The 18,523-nt window shown below is 37.0% G+C and overlaps 1 protein-coding gene across 15 annotated transcripts in view; it reads right to left on the bottom strand.

Annotated features, from left to right (window-relative positions):
• Window positions 1–939: 939 nt before the first annotated feature.
• Window positions 940–18,523, bottom strand: part of OPA1 (OPA1 mitochondrial dynamin like GTPase) — a 100,996-nt gene continuing 83,412 nt past the window's right edge. For 11 of the 15 annotated variants that reach the window (XM_063620572.1, XM_063620558.1, XM_063620567.1 and 8 more), the window contains 2 exons: window positions 2,797–2,871; window positions 940–1,064 (listed from right to left, as the gene is read on the bottom strand). In XM_063620572.1, the coding sequence (XP_063476642.1) occupies window positions 2,807–2,871 (65 nt within the window). In that variant the 3' untranslated portion in view covers window positions 940–1,064; window positions 2,797–2,806. Of the gene's footprint in view, window positions 1,065–1,114; window positions 1,612–2,736; window positions 2,872–18,523 lie in introns of those variants that run through there. The other 4 variants (XM_063620562.1, XM_063620571.1, XM_063620557.1 and 1 more) reach the window with 2 other exon arrangements.

Below are 18,523 nucleotides of genomic sequence, written 5' to 3'. Positions count from 1 at the left end.
AGTAAAGAAAGCATTTCTTTGCTTGAATGTCCTGTAGCCAATTAAAAAATATTTATTTAAAACACATGAAAATGTTGTGAAGGTAGTATTGTAATTAAGTTGCAATAAATTAAACTAAATTTTTCTTTATTCAGCTAAGAGGGGGATGGTCAACATTACTTTAATTGTCTTATGAAAGAAAGCCTTTTTCTGATGCCTAGTTGAAATGTTTGATAATATTCTAAATGAAATTAGTCAATTGATTATCCTTAATCTTCCTCATCCTGTGTCATAATCCAGTCGCTCTGTCAACAGGAAAAAAACCACTATTAACAGAAAGCCTAACGTAAGTATACAACATCTAAAATAAATCAATTTCAAATGGATATAGAGAGTGAGAAAACAGCAACTGAATCAAATAGGTAAGCTGGTACTGACTTAGCTTCCAAGGCAAATTTCTTCGCTGGCTATGAAGGGTTGAAATTTCTTTCACTGGATGTACACTGAATTGTTACAATCCAAATTAACCTGTTTTAGGAGTTCTTCTGTTACCCACTTTTCTTTCATGTGGTGAATATAAACTGAATTATCATGGTCAAATAGTTTCTGGGAATAGAATACTACAGACACACACAATGATTTAGCAGGCTACTGTGATTTTATATACAATTGATAACTTTAAAAAATTGCTATATAAGTTTTATTTCAAAACACCTAGCATCGTATTTCAGGAAAAGAAACTGACATTGAGCAACCTCAGTTAATCCATTAAACTAGTGCCACCACAAATAAGACAACAAACAGAGAACAAGTTTCTATCTTTGAGGACTGAACCTAATGGCCATACCAATTAGAGTATTCCGATTTGTCACTTTAGTACAAAATAGGATGTTAATCCATTACCACTGTTCTTCCATTCAAAAGGCAGCTGATGGTCAAAGCGCCCGTAACACACATCAATTATTTTTATCCCATGACTTTATTGTATGTTTAGAAAGGTGAAACAGCAGAAGAAAAAGAGGCTGGACAAAAGACGTTGATGTTTTTGTTCTTCAGATGTATGCAGAGCTGATTATAGTACGATTCTGTAAAAATAAACCCATTTAACAAACTGAGGCCAGGGGAGATAAATGCAAAATTTCTAAACAAAGTTTATTACTGCATGATCGTAACAGTGTTGAAGCCTAACCATTTACCTTTGCTAGTTTTACTAAACTTACATCGTCTATCACCTACCTAACAATATTGGCATAACTTTTTTATCAAACATAAGTTAAAAGCATATACTGAAATTAATTGAAGAAGAATCTGTGTATGACTGTATAGCATATAAACATCTTTAGCAAATATTAGAATAACAATTAATTAGGAATCCTAAGTGTTAAAACTATACTTGAGAAAGTATTCCTTAGGGTCCTTGGTAACTGTTATAAAATGGTCACAATGAAGCAAGGTTACCATGCTGCCAGATTTATTCTTTTAACTGCATCTGCAGGGTACAAAACAGATCATCTGTCCAGATCACAAGATACTTTGTAAAAGTTCACAGAGTCTTAAGTCACAAGGGTTGAAAAGGGTCTTAGAGACTAGACAGGCAGCAGCAACAGCAACTCTGGATGTCACACTGATCAGCTGAGGGGAGACACCATTATGTAAAACACTGGCTGGCTTTCAGCTTCCTCATTTTGTTAAAAAACAGAAATACAGCTTATATTTTTAATGGGGCTTCTGAGGCTTTCATCAATTTTTCCCCGCAAAGCACATACAGATCAGTAAACAAAACTATCATGTAAGCTCTGACGCTAAAGGGGAGATCAAGAAGGTACTAAAGATGTTTATTTCTAATAGTAAGTATTCATGGTAACTATCACGATTAGGGTGATACTGTAACACTTAATGGTTTTAAAATAAAATATTCATACACAAAAGATGTAGAAAACATTTATGAACATGGACACTTATAAAACACAAAAATTATGTTTAGCTTGTGTTAAAGATGATTATGTATTTTCGTATATTTCCATATATCTGTCTTAACTTTTTTTTTTGGAGACAAGAGTCTCGCTCTGTCGTCCAGGCTGGAGTGCACTGGCACAATTTCTGCTTACTGCAACCACTGCCTTCCAGGTTCAAGTGATTCTCCTGACTCAGGCTCCCGAGCAGCTGGGATTACAGGCATGTGCCAGCACGCCTGGGCAATTTTTGTATTTTTATTAGAGACGGGGTTTCACCATGTCGGTCAGGCTGGTCTCTAACTCCTGACCTCAAGTGATCCACCCGCCTTGGTCTCCCTAAGTGCTGGGATTACAGGAGTGAGCCACCGCACTGGCCTGTCTTAACTTACTAGAGAAACAAATGAAATAAAGTTACAAAGCTTTATTTTCAGGTTTCCTGGGTCTTGTTTCTCTCTGCCATTGCTGGCATATTGTTCTGAATGATGTACCATGGAAGCTGTACTTCCCTTTCCACCCTGATAGACTATAGGCAAGAGGAATAAACCAATGTCAACTACAGCTCAATTCTTTACACCTAGAAAATGAGTCACCTGCATATTATACAGTATCTTAGCTCTGTGTTCACCTTTGTTCTACTCAAAATGAGTTCTAGAGGATATTTTTAGTTCAGCCAGAAGGCAATCAAGTTATTCAAAGCAACACTATAAAAATGAAATTCGGAAACTAGTTTCAGAGATTCACGCCATTGAAATTACCGCATAAGTGACAAGCAGGATGTAAGTGAAGCAGAATGATAAACTATTAAGAAAAGTGTAATTCTGTATTTAGTCAGCACCAATACAGTTATAGAATTTTTACTCACTTAATATAATTTATTTCTCCTGATGAAGAGCTTCAATGAAAGCGTCAAGTTTTTCTTGAATTTCTCTAACTTTCTCTGCGGAGATAAAAATAAATTAAAGAAAAACGTTTATTTTTCAAAGGTATCGCAAATCAGGAGATAATTATTTACTAAATGGTTGGTATACTTAACTATTTGTGGGGAAAAAGAAAAATATGAGTCTCACCATACCACCTTTTACCCAAATAAGTCCAGATGGATTATAGTAGTAGGTCTCAGACATTTTTTGGAAGTGGGAGGAGAAACTGACTGACCCCTTTGAGGATCTAATAAAAACTCTGGACTCTTAACATGGAAAAAAGCATGTATTAAGTACACGTACAATTATGTAGAGAATTTTAAGGAATTCTCAGATTCTCTGAAGCCCAATTAAGAACACACAGTTAGTAATGTCTGGATCATAGGAAAATATAAAACAATGAAACCATTTTAAAAAACTAAAAGAAAATAGAGGTGGCCTTAGACTGGGAAATGACTTTAAATATAAAGTAGTAAGAGTTACAAAGGAAAAGAATCAATCAATACGGCCATATTGAAATGTATACTTTTATTTATATGTGATAAAATTAAAAGACAAAGGAAGCTGTGGGAGATGCTTGCAACAAACACGAGAAGCGCAATGATGCTGTAAAAACACATACAAAAAAGTACTTTGCCAGCTGTAAATACGAAAAGTTTAAAAATACGAGAGCCACTAGAGGTAGATTTCCATTATTTATTCTAGGTTTTCATGTTTATACACTTCCAAATGAAATACATACTCTCTGAAATGTAGATTTCTTCCACAAATGTGAACAGCTCACAGTACATGCCAATCCCCTATTAAAAGTGGAAAAGTCATGATCTATACTACTTCACATGCACCTCCTATTTTATTTTATATTCTGAGATGGCGGTCCTACTCTGTCGCCCAGGTTGGAGTGCAGTGGCGTTAACAGGGCTTACTGCAACCTCAACCTCCTGGGCTCAAGTGATCCTCCCGCCTTGGCCTCCCACGTAGCTAACACCACAGGCATGTGCCACCACGCCTGGCTAAGTTTTTATTTTTAATTTTTTTGTGGAGACAGGATCTCACTTTGTTGCCCAGACTGGTCCTAACACCTGGGCTCAAGTGATCCTCCTGCCTTGGCCTCCCAAAGTCCTGGGATTACAGGTGTGAGCCACTGTGCCTGGACTCCTATTTTAAAACATAGGTTATAGTAAGCATGATAAATATTTTTGTCCTTTTAATGTAATTTAACATATTAGTGGAAATGATCAATTAAGGTGGGTTGGCTGGTTCAAAGCAAGTGACCTAGAGGCAAAACTGGCAAGCGTTCTACTTTCTCTATGTCGGAAAACCATGTAAGATGCATTTAATATTTGACATTTATGTCTTTTATATTTAAAAGTAAATAATCTGCAGTTGAAGATATAAGTATTCCTTTTTACCAGCGAGGCAGCATTAGTGATGAGTACCCAAGAAAATGAAGAATTGTCCTTTTTATGAATTCTTATTAGCATTGCAGGAACTCAAAAAAGCCTACCATGGTTGGATATAAAGAACATAACATTTTCATATTCTTTTTCCAGTAATTTATTCTTTTCATATTATTTTTCCAGTAATGTAAAACTTCTAGGTCTCGCTATGTTGCCCAGGCTAGACTCAGACTCCTGGGCTCAATTGATCCTGCTGCCTCAGCCTTCTGAGTAGCTGAGACTACAGGTGAGAGCCACTATGCCTGGCTGAAGCACTTCTTATTCTAGGTATTAGATTCAGACTGATATAAAATCTGTGTGTGTGCCTGTGCGGGGGGAGTGGGGGGAGTCCAATTGTTTTGTTTTTTTTTTCTTTTTCAAGACGGAGTCTCGCTCTGTCGCCCAGACTGGAGTGCAGTGGCGCAATCTCAGCTCACTGCAAGCTCCGCCTCCCGGGTTCACGCCATTCTCCTGCCTCAGCCTCTCCGAGTAGCTGGGACTACAGGCGCCCGCCACCACGCCCAGCTAATTTTTTTGTATTTTTTAGTAGAGACGGGGTTTCACTGTGGTCTCAATCTCCTGACCTCGTGATCCACCCACCTTGGCCTCCCAAAGTGCTGAGATTACAAGCGTGAGCCACCACACCCGGCCCAGTTGTTTTAATCAAGCTATGTATTGAGAAAATATGATAATAGTTATTATGAAGGCAGCATTAACCCCTTATATATAAAATTAAACTAGAGAAACTTAAAAAAAAAATCCTAACCCATCTCTCAGAAGTTGAGTCTCAATATTTTGGTAGGCTGACTTCCATTTTTTAAGCAGCAGACAAACCAGTAAATTTTCTTGCTTTCCCAAAATAAGGCTACATTCTTAGTTTTAAAATTAATTCATCTAGTTGCTTAGAAACAGCTTAACCTATTTTTTTCCATTGAATGTAAGAAAGTTTCACATCAGTTCATCAGTTGAAGGATTTTCAAAAAGTGGGGAGGTTAGTAGAAAGACATTTTCTAAATTGTTACCTAGAATCCCGGAAATGAATGTGGTCTTAAAAAAAAATCATCTAACTTAAATCACACAACACATGGGAATCTCAAACAGGTGCTTCTCTCCACATTTCATTGAGAAATATTTCTACTTGGAAATGCTGTACTGTATGAAGAGAAGAAAACCAACTCCATTTGATAACACGACTTGAGTGCAACAGGGCAGCGCATGGCCAGGTCTACCCATCCTTTTGCCCTACCGGTGACCCCCATCCTATGCTGGATGGACTACTGCAGGGGGGTGGTACAGTAGCCTCACTCCCTACAAGAGACTATTCAGAGCAAGATCCAATTGGATTGAAGGATACCAAGAGCCACTCTGATGCAGGTGTCTCACTCTGTAAGGTCTAAATGAAAATCAGATTTTTCTAAAATTAACAGGTAAGCAGTTTTTTTCCTAAATAAAAGCAAAAAGACTATTTAATGTACTTTAATACGAAAACCACAAAATGAAAAAATGCCAAATTTCCCTTAGATATTTACGATTAGAATATCAGGACACAGTATTACCATGCCTTGAAACCTCAGGAATAACAAAGGACACTTAACTAAGTTACCAGGAAGCAACAGGGGCAGGAGGTGTGAACGGAAGGGAGACTGGAGGTGAGTGTTAAAAGAGCAATTATGATAAATGTATCCTTTAAACATTAACTACAGAACATTTATTTCTTTGTTCTTTCACTTTCACAATGCACTTGATACAGTGATATTAGGACACAGAAGACAGCCTCCCTTGGAGAAGCATTCCTGGCTTACTCTGCTGTGATGTATCTATTTCCAAATTTGGCGTTTCATTTGGTTCTCATACAACCTTGCAGGTATCATTGCTAAATATGAGGACGTTAAAGCCTGGAGAGTTAGCCTTGTCTACACTTCTCTGATTAAGAAACACACACTACATCTGCTACCACGTTTGTTTGACGCAGTCTTGCACTGTCACCCAGGAGTGCAGTGATGCAAACATGGCTCACCACAGCCTCGACCTCCAGGCTCACGCGATTCTCCCACCTCAGCCTCCCAAGTAGCTGGGACCACAGGCATGCAGCACCACACCTGGCTAATTTTTAAAAATTTTTTTTGTCAAGATGCTGGTCTTTTGCCCAGGCTGGTCCCGAAGTCTTGGCCTCAAGCAATCCTCCCCACTCAGCTTCACAAACTGCTGGAATTACAGGGCGTGAGGTACTACACCCAGTCTGCTACCATACGTTAACTCATAATAACAACGTAAAGCTCACAGTGACAAAGCAAATGCTGCTATTTTAAGTCTATTTGGTCTTTTTTAAGTATTACCTTTGACTTAAAATAAGACGCATTTCAGGGAGAATCGCTTGAACCCGGGAGGCGGGGGTTGCAGTGAGCTGAGATTGTGCCACTGCATTCCAGCTGGCAACATAGCGAGACTCCGTCTCAAAAAAAAAAAGACGCATTTCAGTAAAAATCAGGGAACAAAATAGTTACTGACACCTCCTAAGTAGTCTATGACTAAGGATGACCAAACAGTACATAATATGCTATCATATTCTGATGAAAATTATGCCCTCTTGAGGAGACTAAATCGACACACCCTTGGAGAACAATACAGGAGTACAAAATGGGCCCAAAAATGCTCAGCGTCTTCAGTGTCTGGAACAAGGCCTGATCACTGTGCACGGTCAATCAATGATAAACGAAGTTGCCCAAAATATGGCACAGAAAATAAAGGCTGTGGTTTTCAAAGAGAAAAACTAACTCAGCTGTCTTCATGAATACTACACTAGTGATCAAGAGGGAGGAAGACAGGAAGAGCGAGAGCAAGCCTGGGAACAGGAGGCAAGATACACATAGATAATGAAAGTCAAGGAAAGCTGGTGGCTCACACCTGAACCAGACAAGCAACACAGAGCAGGATACTCAGGTCCAACAACACAAGTGGGAAAAAAAATCCCTTCACCTTAATGGTTGCATCTTATTATCAAGGCTGAAAGATGCTGGCTATGTATACATATTTACCTGCAGCTTTAGAAACTACATTCTGATTTCTTGCTTTTCAAGAAAGCTACATCACAAATAATAAGCAGAATTATTTCTCATAAATTCATTTATTTTAAATTTTGATACAAGTTTCCAAGAATGTCTGTATACTAACTGTGCCATCTGGCTGCCCAGAAAACCAAGTTATCCATAAACAATGAAGTTGAATGTTGGCAACAAAAACTTTCTACTTTCCGATCCTTCAAATTAATGCTTCAGTATCACAGTGCTTTCAAATTTCAAAAATATTATTGTAACTATTTCACCATTAGAAATTGCTTTGTCTCAGAAATATGTGTATGGATCAGCATGACTAATTATAAAGCAAACTCATATTTCCATTAAATATTTGAATTAAGTATTCACAAAAAAAGAATAAAATTTGTGATTTACTTGGTAAATTAAACCAACTCAGGAAGGGATTAACAAACTGCTATTTCTGTTATACAGAAATAGCTACTTCTACGTGTAGTGAATACTGAGTCTACTTTCCATTTATCCAATGTTTACTTAAAAGATGAGCTATTTCAAACATCAATTCACTGTGCTTCTTGATTGAGTCATGAATATTCCCATAATCCCCAACTCATAAACCGTCTCAGTGAATGAAGTTCCTTCTCTTTTTTCTTTTCTTCAGCTGACTTGACACCCATTCATGTTTTGGGTCTCTTTATCTCTACATGAAATGATACTCCTACTCTCATTTTCTTTTTGGGTCTTCTGATACTTGCTCTAAAAGTCTCAAATATAGACTAATCTGTAATTAGGTTTTGAATACACTGTGAATACCAAAAGGCCAAACCCGGGAGAAGGTTCACTTCAGTGGTTAATAACAGTTCAGAACAGGAACAAAGAACCACACACAAAACACTAACACATGCCCTGAAATAAACCTTTTAAAACTTTTGATGTTTTTAAAGAAAGCAAGCTGCCAACTTACTAATGCAGTGTACTTTAAGCAAACCACACATCCAAAGATCCAAATGTACCTTAATAGAACTGTTTTATAACATGCTGCATAAGCACTTTGTGTTAAGCTTTAAGACACCCTCTAAGTGAGATTCTACTGTAAAAAAGCTATTCACTATAGTACTGAAAAGTAAAGGAACGCTTCTTATTATGTAATATATATTGTTCATGAAAAGGTTTGCTTTTTATTAAACAATTACACTACATACTTGCCCTTTAGAAGTTCAGTATTTTAATGAAATCTAGGGTGTGGGGGAAACAAAAAAAGGAAGAAAAGGTCAACAAGAAACTACACTCAAGATTCTCAAAACTGTAGTTAAAATCTTAGAGTTAGCCCAAGAAAAAAGGTGCATCTTTTACAGCTGATGAAAGTTGAACCAAAGAGATAGACAAAGGAATATGATTAAATCTAGCACTCTTGGATCTTCTGAATCTCAGTTCTGTAGATTTTTTTCCTTGAAATAGGCATGATTATTTTTTAACACTCAATGAAGACAAACAGAATACTCCTGCATGTTACAGAAGAAGGAGGCATCAATTCACATGTCCAGGAAAACTGTTAAAAAGACTGGTATAGTACTTTGAAAGCTGAGATTCCCAGATTTCTGGGGCCTGTAAAGGCTGGGTTAGCTCCACAGCTTCAAAAACTCAAATGGAAATCTTCATTTGGACTAGACACACATCCCCTCTCCTACTGATTGGGAACTCTAACTGGTGGTTGTATTTCTAAAGAGAAGAATGTAACTGCACTGTTGCAGACAAAATCTTCTGTAACATGGACTTCACAGGATTAATAATGAAAGAAACATTTGATGAAAATTTTTTTTAAGAATCCCTAGTCTAACACCTTTAATAATCTATGGGGCAGTTATTTTATGTGATTTTTATAAAGCAGAGAACATTTTGTAATGTGTATCATTTAAAATATATGACAATGTGGTATTTGCCATTAACCTCATAACTGGATAAGTCTCAGTCCTAGCTTGATCTATAAAATGAAGGAATTTGTCCAGGAGAATTCCAAGTCCACACTAATTTAAACTTATGATTAAAATGTATTGTTCTAATTCATTATATAACTTCATCTTGAAAAATTTTTGTTTATTCCTTAGTATCATTTATTGGATATTAATCCTCTAGTAAAATATGTAACCACAAATTGCCATATCATTCTCATGGGGCTTCATAATTCATTTTGGAAAGATCATTTTTATAACGTATTTTTTCTGAGCATTAATGTGGAGAACAGCAAGGACTGCTTGTATAAATGCTCTACTTACCAAAAAGTCTGTCATTTAAAATCACTCAGCCCAGCATAGCACTGCTTGCTATGTAATAGATGTCCACGAATATTCATGCATTCATAGTTGAGTGATCTGACTTAAACAATACTTAATCATTAAAGGAGATCATTTAAAAATTGCTATTTTGTGACCCTCATAAAGTATAATTTAGAAAGAAAGTAACCTTAAGAAAGTCTGTGAGGTAAATTACAACTTATGCCTGCTGAATATATAAAAAGCTCCATAGCAATTTGTTGATAAATTCAGCTTTTTTTTTTTTTTTTTTTTGTAACAGAGTCTCACGCTGTCGCCCAGGCCTGGAGTGCAGTGGCACGATCTCGGCTCACTGCAACCTCCACCTCCCGGTTTCAAACGATTCTTCTGCCTCAGCCTCCAGAGTAGCTGGGACTACAGGCACGCATCACCATGCCTGGCCAATCTTTTTGTATTTTTACTAGTGATGGGGTTTCACCATATTGGCCAGGCTGGTCTCGAACTCCTGACCTCGTGATGCACCCACCTCGGCCTCCCAAAGTGCTGGGATTACAGGCGTGAGCCACCGTGCCCGGTCAGATAAATTCAGCTTTAAAAAAAAATAAACTCTTATAACACAAGCATTTCTACCAGGCTCCTTTTGGCTAGTACAATTAAAACCTCTTCAAATACTTTCTATATATTTTAAGGCCTACTCCCCAAAAGGCTTCGGTGTGAACATGAATTAGCCTTATACTTAGGCTTTTATACTTGTTAGACCACTCAACTTTCTTAAGTGGATGGCAATCCTAATTTCGGCTCAGTTATAATGATTATGGCTCTGACTTAACTAATAAAAAAAGTAGTACTTGGCTGGGCGCAGTGGCTCACACCTGTAATCCCAGCACTTTGGGAGGCTGAGGCGGGAGGATCACATGAGGTCAGGAGTTCAAGATCACCCTGGCCAACATGGTAAAACCCCATCTCTACTAAATATACAAAAATTAGCCAGGAGTGGTGGCGGGTGCCTGTAATCCCAGCTACTTGGGAGGCTGAGGCAGGAGAATCACTTGAATCCAGGAGGCGGAGGTTGCAGTGAGCCAAAATCATGCCACTGCACTCCAGCCTGGGTGACAGAGTGAGACTGTCTCAAAAAAAAAAAAAGAAAAAGAAAAAGATTATATGTAGCCATTAGATTCACTGTATCATCTAACTCAATGTCCATTTTAAGGGAAACTTCTCTCAGTTGTGCGTACCAAGGAGACCCATGCTTCTCCTAAGCAACTGCTGTGTTGTTGTCTGATGGCCACCATGAATGATGGAATGACCTCTACTTTCCATTTTGTATCTGCCAGCCAGCCACCCGGAAACTGAGGGCTAAATTTGCAGCTTACCTCTAGCAAAGTCCCAGCATACTTTGGGGATAGGCAAGTTTGGTTCTAGACTGCCACAATAAAGCGTATATCACAATAAAGTGAGTCACATGAGGTTTTTTGGTTTTCCAGTGCATTTAAGTTACATTTACAGTACACTGTAATATATTAAGTGTGTAATAGCATTATGTCGAAAAAGACAATGTATATACCTTACTTAAAAATACTTTATTGCTAACAAATGCTAAGGATCATCTGAGCCTTCAGCAAGTCATAATCTTTTTGCTGGTGGAGGGTCTGGCCCTGACGTTGATGGCTGCTGACTGATCAGGGTGGTGGTTGTTGCAGGTTAGGGTGGCTATGGCAATTTCTTAAAATAAGACAACAATTGTAGTTTGCTGCACTGATTGTTTCTTCCTTTCATGAAATATTTCACAGTAGGATGTGATGCTGTCTGATAGCATTTTACCCACAATGGGTAATTTTGGGTAAATTTTACCCAAATTTACTCAAATTTTTCTTCTTTAAAAATTGGGAGACTATCTTCTCAAACCCTGCAGCTGCTTTATCTACTAAGTTTATGTAATATTCTAAATCCTTTACTGCCATTTCAACAATGTTCACAGCATCTTCACCAGGAACAGATTCTATCTCAAACCACTTTCTTCAAACTGAGACTGCCAAAAAAAAAAAAAAAAAAAAGAAAGAAAAAAGAAACCACTTTCTTTGCTTGTCCATAAAAAGCAACTTTTCATCTGTTCAAGTTTTATCATATTACAAGAGAACTAATTCTAGTTCTGTTGCTGTCTCTACCATATCTGCAGTTACTTCCTCCTCTTAAGTCCCAAACTCTTCAAAGTCATCCATGAGGGTTGGAATCAACTTCTTCCAAACTGTTAATGGTGACATTTTGACCTCCTCCCATGAATCTTGAATGGTCTTAACAGCATCTAAAATGGTGAGTCCTTTCCAGAAGCTTTTCCTTTTTTTTTTTTTTTTCCTAAATCCATCAGAGGAATCACTATCTATGGCAGCTAGGGCCTTAAGACACATATTTTTAAAATAATAAGACTTCAAGGTTGAAAGTGTTCCTTGATCCCTGGGCTGCAGAATGGATGTTGTGCTAGCAGGCACAAAAACAACATTAATCTCCTTGTACATCTCCCTCAGAACACTTGCTTGACCAGATGCATTGTCAATGAGCAGTAATATTTTGAAAGAAAACTTTTCTGAGCAGGTCTCAAGAGTTATAATATTCAGTAAACCATACTGTAAACAGATGTGCTGTCATCCAGGCTTTTTGTTCCACTTTTAGAAAACAAGCAGGGTAGATTTAGCATAATCCTTAAGGGCCCTACGATTTTCAGAATGGTAAATTCTTTAGGTTGGCATCAACTTAAAGGTACCTGCTGCATTAGCACCCAAAAGGAGGGATAGCCTCTCCTTTGAAGCCTCGAAGCCTGGCATTGACTTCTCTCCAGCTATTAAACTACTAGATGGCATCGTCTTCCAATAGACGGCTATTTCATCTGCATCAAGAATCTGTTGTTTAGCATAACCACCTTCATCAATTATCTTAGTTAGATCTTCTTGATAACTTGCTGCAGCTGCTACATCAGCACCTTGCACTTTTATGTTGCAGAAATGGCTTTTTTCCTCTTAAACCTTATGAACCAACCCTTGCTAGCTTCAAATTTTATTCTTCAGCCTCCTCACCTCTCTCAGCTTTCGGAGAATTGAATAGAGTTAGGGACTTGCTCTGGATTAGGTTTTAGCTTAAGGGAATGTTATGGCTGGTTTGATCTTCTATCCAGACCAGTAAAACTTTCTGTGTCTCAGGCAATAAGGCTGTTCTGCTTTATCATTCGTGTGTTCACTGGAATAACACTTTTAATTTCCTTCAAGAACTTTTCTTTTGCATTCACAATTTGGCTAATGGCCCATTTTGGCTTTCAACGAACCTCCTTTACTAAGTTTAATCATTTCTAATTATTGATTTAAAGTGAGATATGGCACTCTTTCTTTCACTTGAACATGTAGAGGCCATTGCAGGGTTATTAGCTGGCCAAATTTCAATATTGTTTTGTCCTAGGGAACAGGGAGGCCCTGAAGAGGAGAAGAGAGACAGGGAATGTCTAGTTGGTGGAACAGCCAGAATACACACGTTTACTAAGTTCACTGACTAATATGGGCACAGTTAGTGGTACCCAAAACAGCTACAATACAAACATCAAAGATCACTGATGATAGATCACCACGACAGACAGAATAATAATGGAAAAATTTGAAATATTGCAAGAATTACCAAAATGTGACAGTGACATGAGGTGAGCACACGCTGTTGGAAAAATAGTGCCAACAGGCTTGTTCCATGCAGGGTTGCCACAAAACTTCTACTGTTAAAAATGCAATAACTGTGAAGTGCAATAAAGTGACATGCAATAAAATGAGGTCTGCCTGTCTGTAGAACCCTTGAGCATGCATTTTGAGGGGCACCAATTCTATCTTAAAGTTTACTTTATTTCACTTGCCTGGATTTTCCTTTTCTTTCAACCCAAATTTTTCACTTAGTTTTATCTTTTGCATACGATATATGTAAGCTGCCTCAAATTCCTTTGGAATATGCCAGGGAATTAATAAACAAACTAACAAGCTAGTCCATAGGAGATATATTATTAGCCAGCTGATTCACATAACACACCACAATATTCTAAAAGTGGTCATTTTATACTGGTAATAGTTTTTAAATCAGTAATTTAAGAACATTCTGCAGGGCCATGGAGGGACAATATTTGTTACATAAAACCTTGCATAAATAATTTCTGCATGGGAGAAAAAGTAAATTACTTTTATTTCTGCTGAATTCTTAGAAAACCCAATGATATCAGTATCTATTCCTATAATACTTATTTTCAGCAACAGAAGTAAAAGCATAAATGTTTATGGGATTTATGATCATCTTTTTAAATGTAAAAAATGAACAGATTTTACCATAAGATTACAATGATTTACTCTGAAATATTTTACTTTTGTATCCAATACATAAGATGCTCCACACTTAAATTATGACAAAAAACTTCAAAAGTTATTTTATGTTAACTCATTAATGATACATTGTTTTCTCAAAGAAGAGTTACATTACATTATTTCAAAATGAATACATTCATTTTGCTCCCTGACAAAAATCAAAATATCGATAATACATTTTTAAAAATATGATTTAGGCAATTAATTGGGAAGACTAAAAAAGATCAGTAAAATATTCTTAGTCAATTAAATGCTTTAAAAATTCATCTTTTTTTCTTTTTCTCTTATTCCTAAAATTGTACTTTTCCCTGATTTAGTTAGGAGGAAAGCAGAAACGTTCTAAGAAAAGGAAAACCACCCAGGCAGCCCTTAAAGAGATAGGCATCATTTATCACCTGCAAAGACAGATTTATAAGAGGGCCCCTTCTGTTCCTTTAAGACTGCAAAACAGATGGGAAGTGAATGGACAGTCAATGGGACAAGAAAACACATGGGAGGTGCTGCTGTATGCATGTTCCCAGCATAAGAAAGAGGTCAAGATTGTAACTGCATGACTGGGTCCTGGAAAGGGTCTTTCTTCAAGCTGTTACAAAGACAAACACTGTTCCTCATCCTGCTGTCAAACTGTTATAAATATTGGTTTGTCAAAAGACCTTCAGTGCTGAAGCTTTAAAAAGGAGGCATAACAGACAAATGAATCATGAGAATGATTCTTAAACAGTCAGTTCATCACTGTAATTTTAAAAGTAAAAGAAAGTATAAGATCAGAGAATGTAATTCCGATTTATAAACCAAACTAAAAATTTATAAAAAAAGAAATTAAAAATTGTAGGTTTTAATAAAATTATGAATTAGGTGAGATGAAAGCAAAAATGAAATACAAGTTCCAACTCTTAAAAAAATGGGGTATTAGGATAAAGTATGAAACTTAGCACAAGAAGAACAGGTATTCATGTTAGGCTGATTTCAGAAGTTCTTGGTTTATCACTGAGTTTATCTTACAGAGGTGCTGTTTATCACAGCTGAGTGAGAATCAGGTTCAGAAAAATAAAAATAACTTCTAAACTAATTTCATTTATTCCATTAAACTGGAAAATCACCTTTAAGTCACAATTTCTTTTCTATTGAAAAGAACAATCACAAAATTCAACTGGCACTGAGTATACATAGATTTATAAACCTAGAATTATCTTTTTTGAGGAATGAAAACATTATGTACCTCTTTAGGAGGCAAATTCATTGTTATAGATCCTTAACACATATTAAAAATCACACAAAAAAGAAGCCAAATTATATGAACTTGGTTGTCTATGGTTACCACAAACACAACCCCAGAGACTAATGAACAGAATACCTAAACAATTCTAAAAAAGTCCTATCTGTAACACATATGATTAGCCCCAGCTTTGCCATAAATATTTATGTAATTGGCTTAACCATTTACGTCAATGAACGTTAATTTCTCTATCTGAACAATGGGCATAATGCCTCATATGACTTTACAAGACACACATGGACAAGCAGAAGTTTTGTAAACTGTAAAGCACTACATAAATGTGAGGGCCAGATCCTAGAGTTTCAAGTAGGATATGGACTCCAAATTACCAAATGATGCAGTTACATGGAAGCATTTCCTTCCTTCCTTTCCTTCCCTCCCTCCCTTCTTTCCTTCCTTCCTCCTTCCCTCCCTCCCTCCCTTTCCTTCTTTCTAAGTTTTGAAATTTTTTTTCCTTTTATTTCTTCTTAAAAACAAAAACAAAAGTGGGATCTATGTGCAGAATGTGCAGGTTTGTTACACAGGTATATGTATGCCATGGTGGTCTGCTGCTCCTAAGTCCTCTAAGTTCCCTCCCCTCACCCCCCACGCCCCAACAGGCCCTGGTGTATGTTGTTCCCCTCTCTGTGTCCATGTGTTCTCAATGTTCAATTCCCACTTATGAGTGAGAACATGCGGTGTTTGGTTTTCTGTACATGGAAGTATTTTCTAGTCCTGAATGCATGCCTGGGTCATTATTTTCTCTTAAATTTTCAGTAATCTTGGGAAAAAATAATGTCAGTAGAAGTGAGACTCAAAGAGCTAACCTTTGTAATAGAGATTAGAGTTCACAGTAGCTACTAGACTGCATGGAAGGTTCAACCCATTAGTTTTAAGATGAAAATGACTTGAGCATCTTTGAAGAGAGAAAGGAGATATAATGAATACACAAGCACACAAAGGAAGGCCAGGTCCCAAATATACGTATGGGATTACTGTTCAAAGGAGAGTGATTTTCAGTACATGCTATGCTACAATATGGCTTCCAGAATACTTGAACTATATAAAGTAACGGGTACTATAGGTTTCATTTTTAATAATGCTGCTTATTCCTCTTAATGAACATTTCTAAAATAAGTTTATATGAAGAAAATGAAAAAAAATTCAGCCCACTGAGCGATGGGAAATTAAAACTAGGGGCGATGACAATGAGCTGAAGATGTGTGGGTATAAGAAGCCAACCTGAGACCTCTTCGTGAAAAATGTGTTCCAGAAATTATGTCCCTAGGACCACATTCAAAATTGTCTTAAACTACAGTGCTAATCTCTGGGTGGTGGCAATTATTTTTTAAAATTTTGCCATCTATAGTTTCTAATTTCCCACAATGCATATACACTAGCTCTGTCATAATAAAAAGGATGTTAAAAAAAAAAAAACCCTCAAATTCCAGTAGTGTACTTTGGTAAAGATCAGTCTAAAGACAGATCTGTACATATGACACAGTCTATGAAGCAGTGCCAACAAAAGGAGAGACTAAAGATAAAAAGGCTTTAATTCTTGGCCCAGAAAAGAGATCTAACTGAAGTTAATACAAAACAGCAAACTTCTACTGCTCAGAATATTGAAACTAGAGAATAGATGAATGAGCTGTTCTAAGAGAAATTAAAATGAAATATTCTGTACACAGGAGGTAATAATGAAAGAATCTTAAACGGGTGATACAAGTGTGAAAACTGTGAGTTCAATAAAGATTTTGATTTATTTTCAGATGATAGATCTATGATGCATAGTTACAGGATATGAGAATTCACTGTGAATCCCCCAATCACTGAGGATGGTATCATGATTAGCAACGACCATGTGGTCCCATGAAATGTCCCTCAGCATCACAACCAACAATAGGTTACTTGGAAAAATATCTGTTACGTTTAAGATAGAACACATCGTGTATTAGCTTCATCATTTCCATGAATAGGATAATTAAGACTATAACATTTCAAAGTAATTCTGAATCGTGCTCACTGGGGGAGAAGGGTTGTGGGAGACACGGTTTAGAAATGTACAAAATAGTGCAAAATTAAAATTCTCTTCACATTTAACTAATTTCTCCAACTACCTGGAGAACTGTACTTAACAGAGGTTACCAGTTTCATGTGCGTCAATTCACCAATCCCTTAAGATTTCATATCTCGTTTAATTTTATTTTTTATATACTGTTGCGTAGTCCAATGAATTATTTTGTGATTAGGTTTTCAATTACTACATTCTACTTTTTCTATCAAATATGCAAAAACATAATTTAAAAATAAAAACGCATAAGATAAAGTTTATTCCCAACTTTTGAGCCCAGGACTTCAAGGCTGCAGTGAGCCATGATCATACCACTGCACTCTAGCCTGGGCAGCAAGTGACACTCTTCTGAAAAAAAAAGAAGAAAAAGAAAAAAAAATTGTGCACTGGCCTTTTGAATACATTAAGAGTATTTTCACAATAGTATATAAGTAAAACCTACTTTAAAATGATAAATGGCAAATTCAATCCATACATTATTGTAGAGAACATTCTTGTCTTTATTCTTAATCAGTTAAAACCTGAGTTTAAAGCAAAAGAATATACTTGCTAGTAAAGTGTTGATTACCAGCAGCACGTATAACATTATAGAAAAGAAAATGTTCTTTTACTCTTGTACTAATTTATTGATATTCTTCAACGGTGACTTTTTTTTTTTTTTTTTTGAGATGAGTCTTGCCCTGTCACCCAGGCTAGAGTGCAGTGGCGCGATCCCGGCTCACTGCAAACTCCGCCTCCCAGGTTCACGCCATTCTCCTGCCTCAGCCTCCCCAGCACCTGGGACTACAGGCGCCCGCCACCATGCCTGGCTAATTTTTTTTGTATTTTTAGTAGAGATGGGGTTTCACCGTGTTAGCCAGGATGGTCTGGATCTCCTGACCTTGTGATCCGCCCGCCTCGGCCTCCCAAAGTGCTGGAATTACAGGCGTGCGCCACCGCGCCCGGCCATAATGGTGACTTTTAAAGACAGACTTAGGCCATGAAAAATGTACTTCATTCTAAAAGACCCATTTTGAGTCTCGATTTTCTCATCAATAACCTGGAAACCACACTACTCAGGCGCTGTCATGTGGAATTCTGTGTGTAAATAACTACTTCTCAAACACAGAGGACTTTCCTTGAGGATTACTATATCTTTGTATAAACTCAGGTTTTTTTGTTTATTTGTTCTCTTCCAACACAAAGCAGAGCCTACTTCATCTATACAGACTCAAGGTAAAAAT

Source organism: Symphalangus syndactylus, chromosome 17 (genome assembly GCF_028878055.3).
Source record: "Symphalangus syndactylus isolate Jambi chromosome 17, NHGRI_mSymSyn1-v2.1_pri, whole genome shotgun sequence".
NCBI classification, from domain to species: Eukaryota; Metazoa; Chordata; class Mammalia; order Primates; family Hylobatidae; genus Symphalangus; species Symphalangus syndactylus.
The sequence above is the reverse complement of the archived record's forward strand: the minus strand, read 5'-3'. Positions and strand labels throughout refer to the sequence as shown.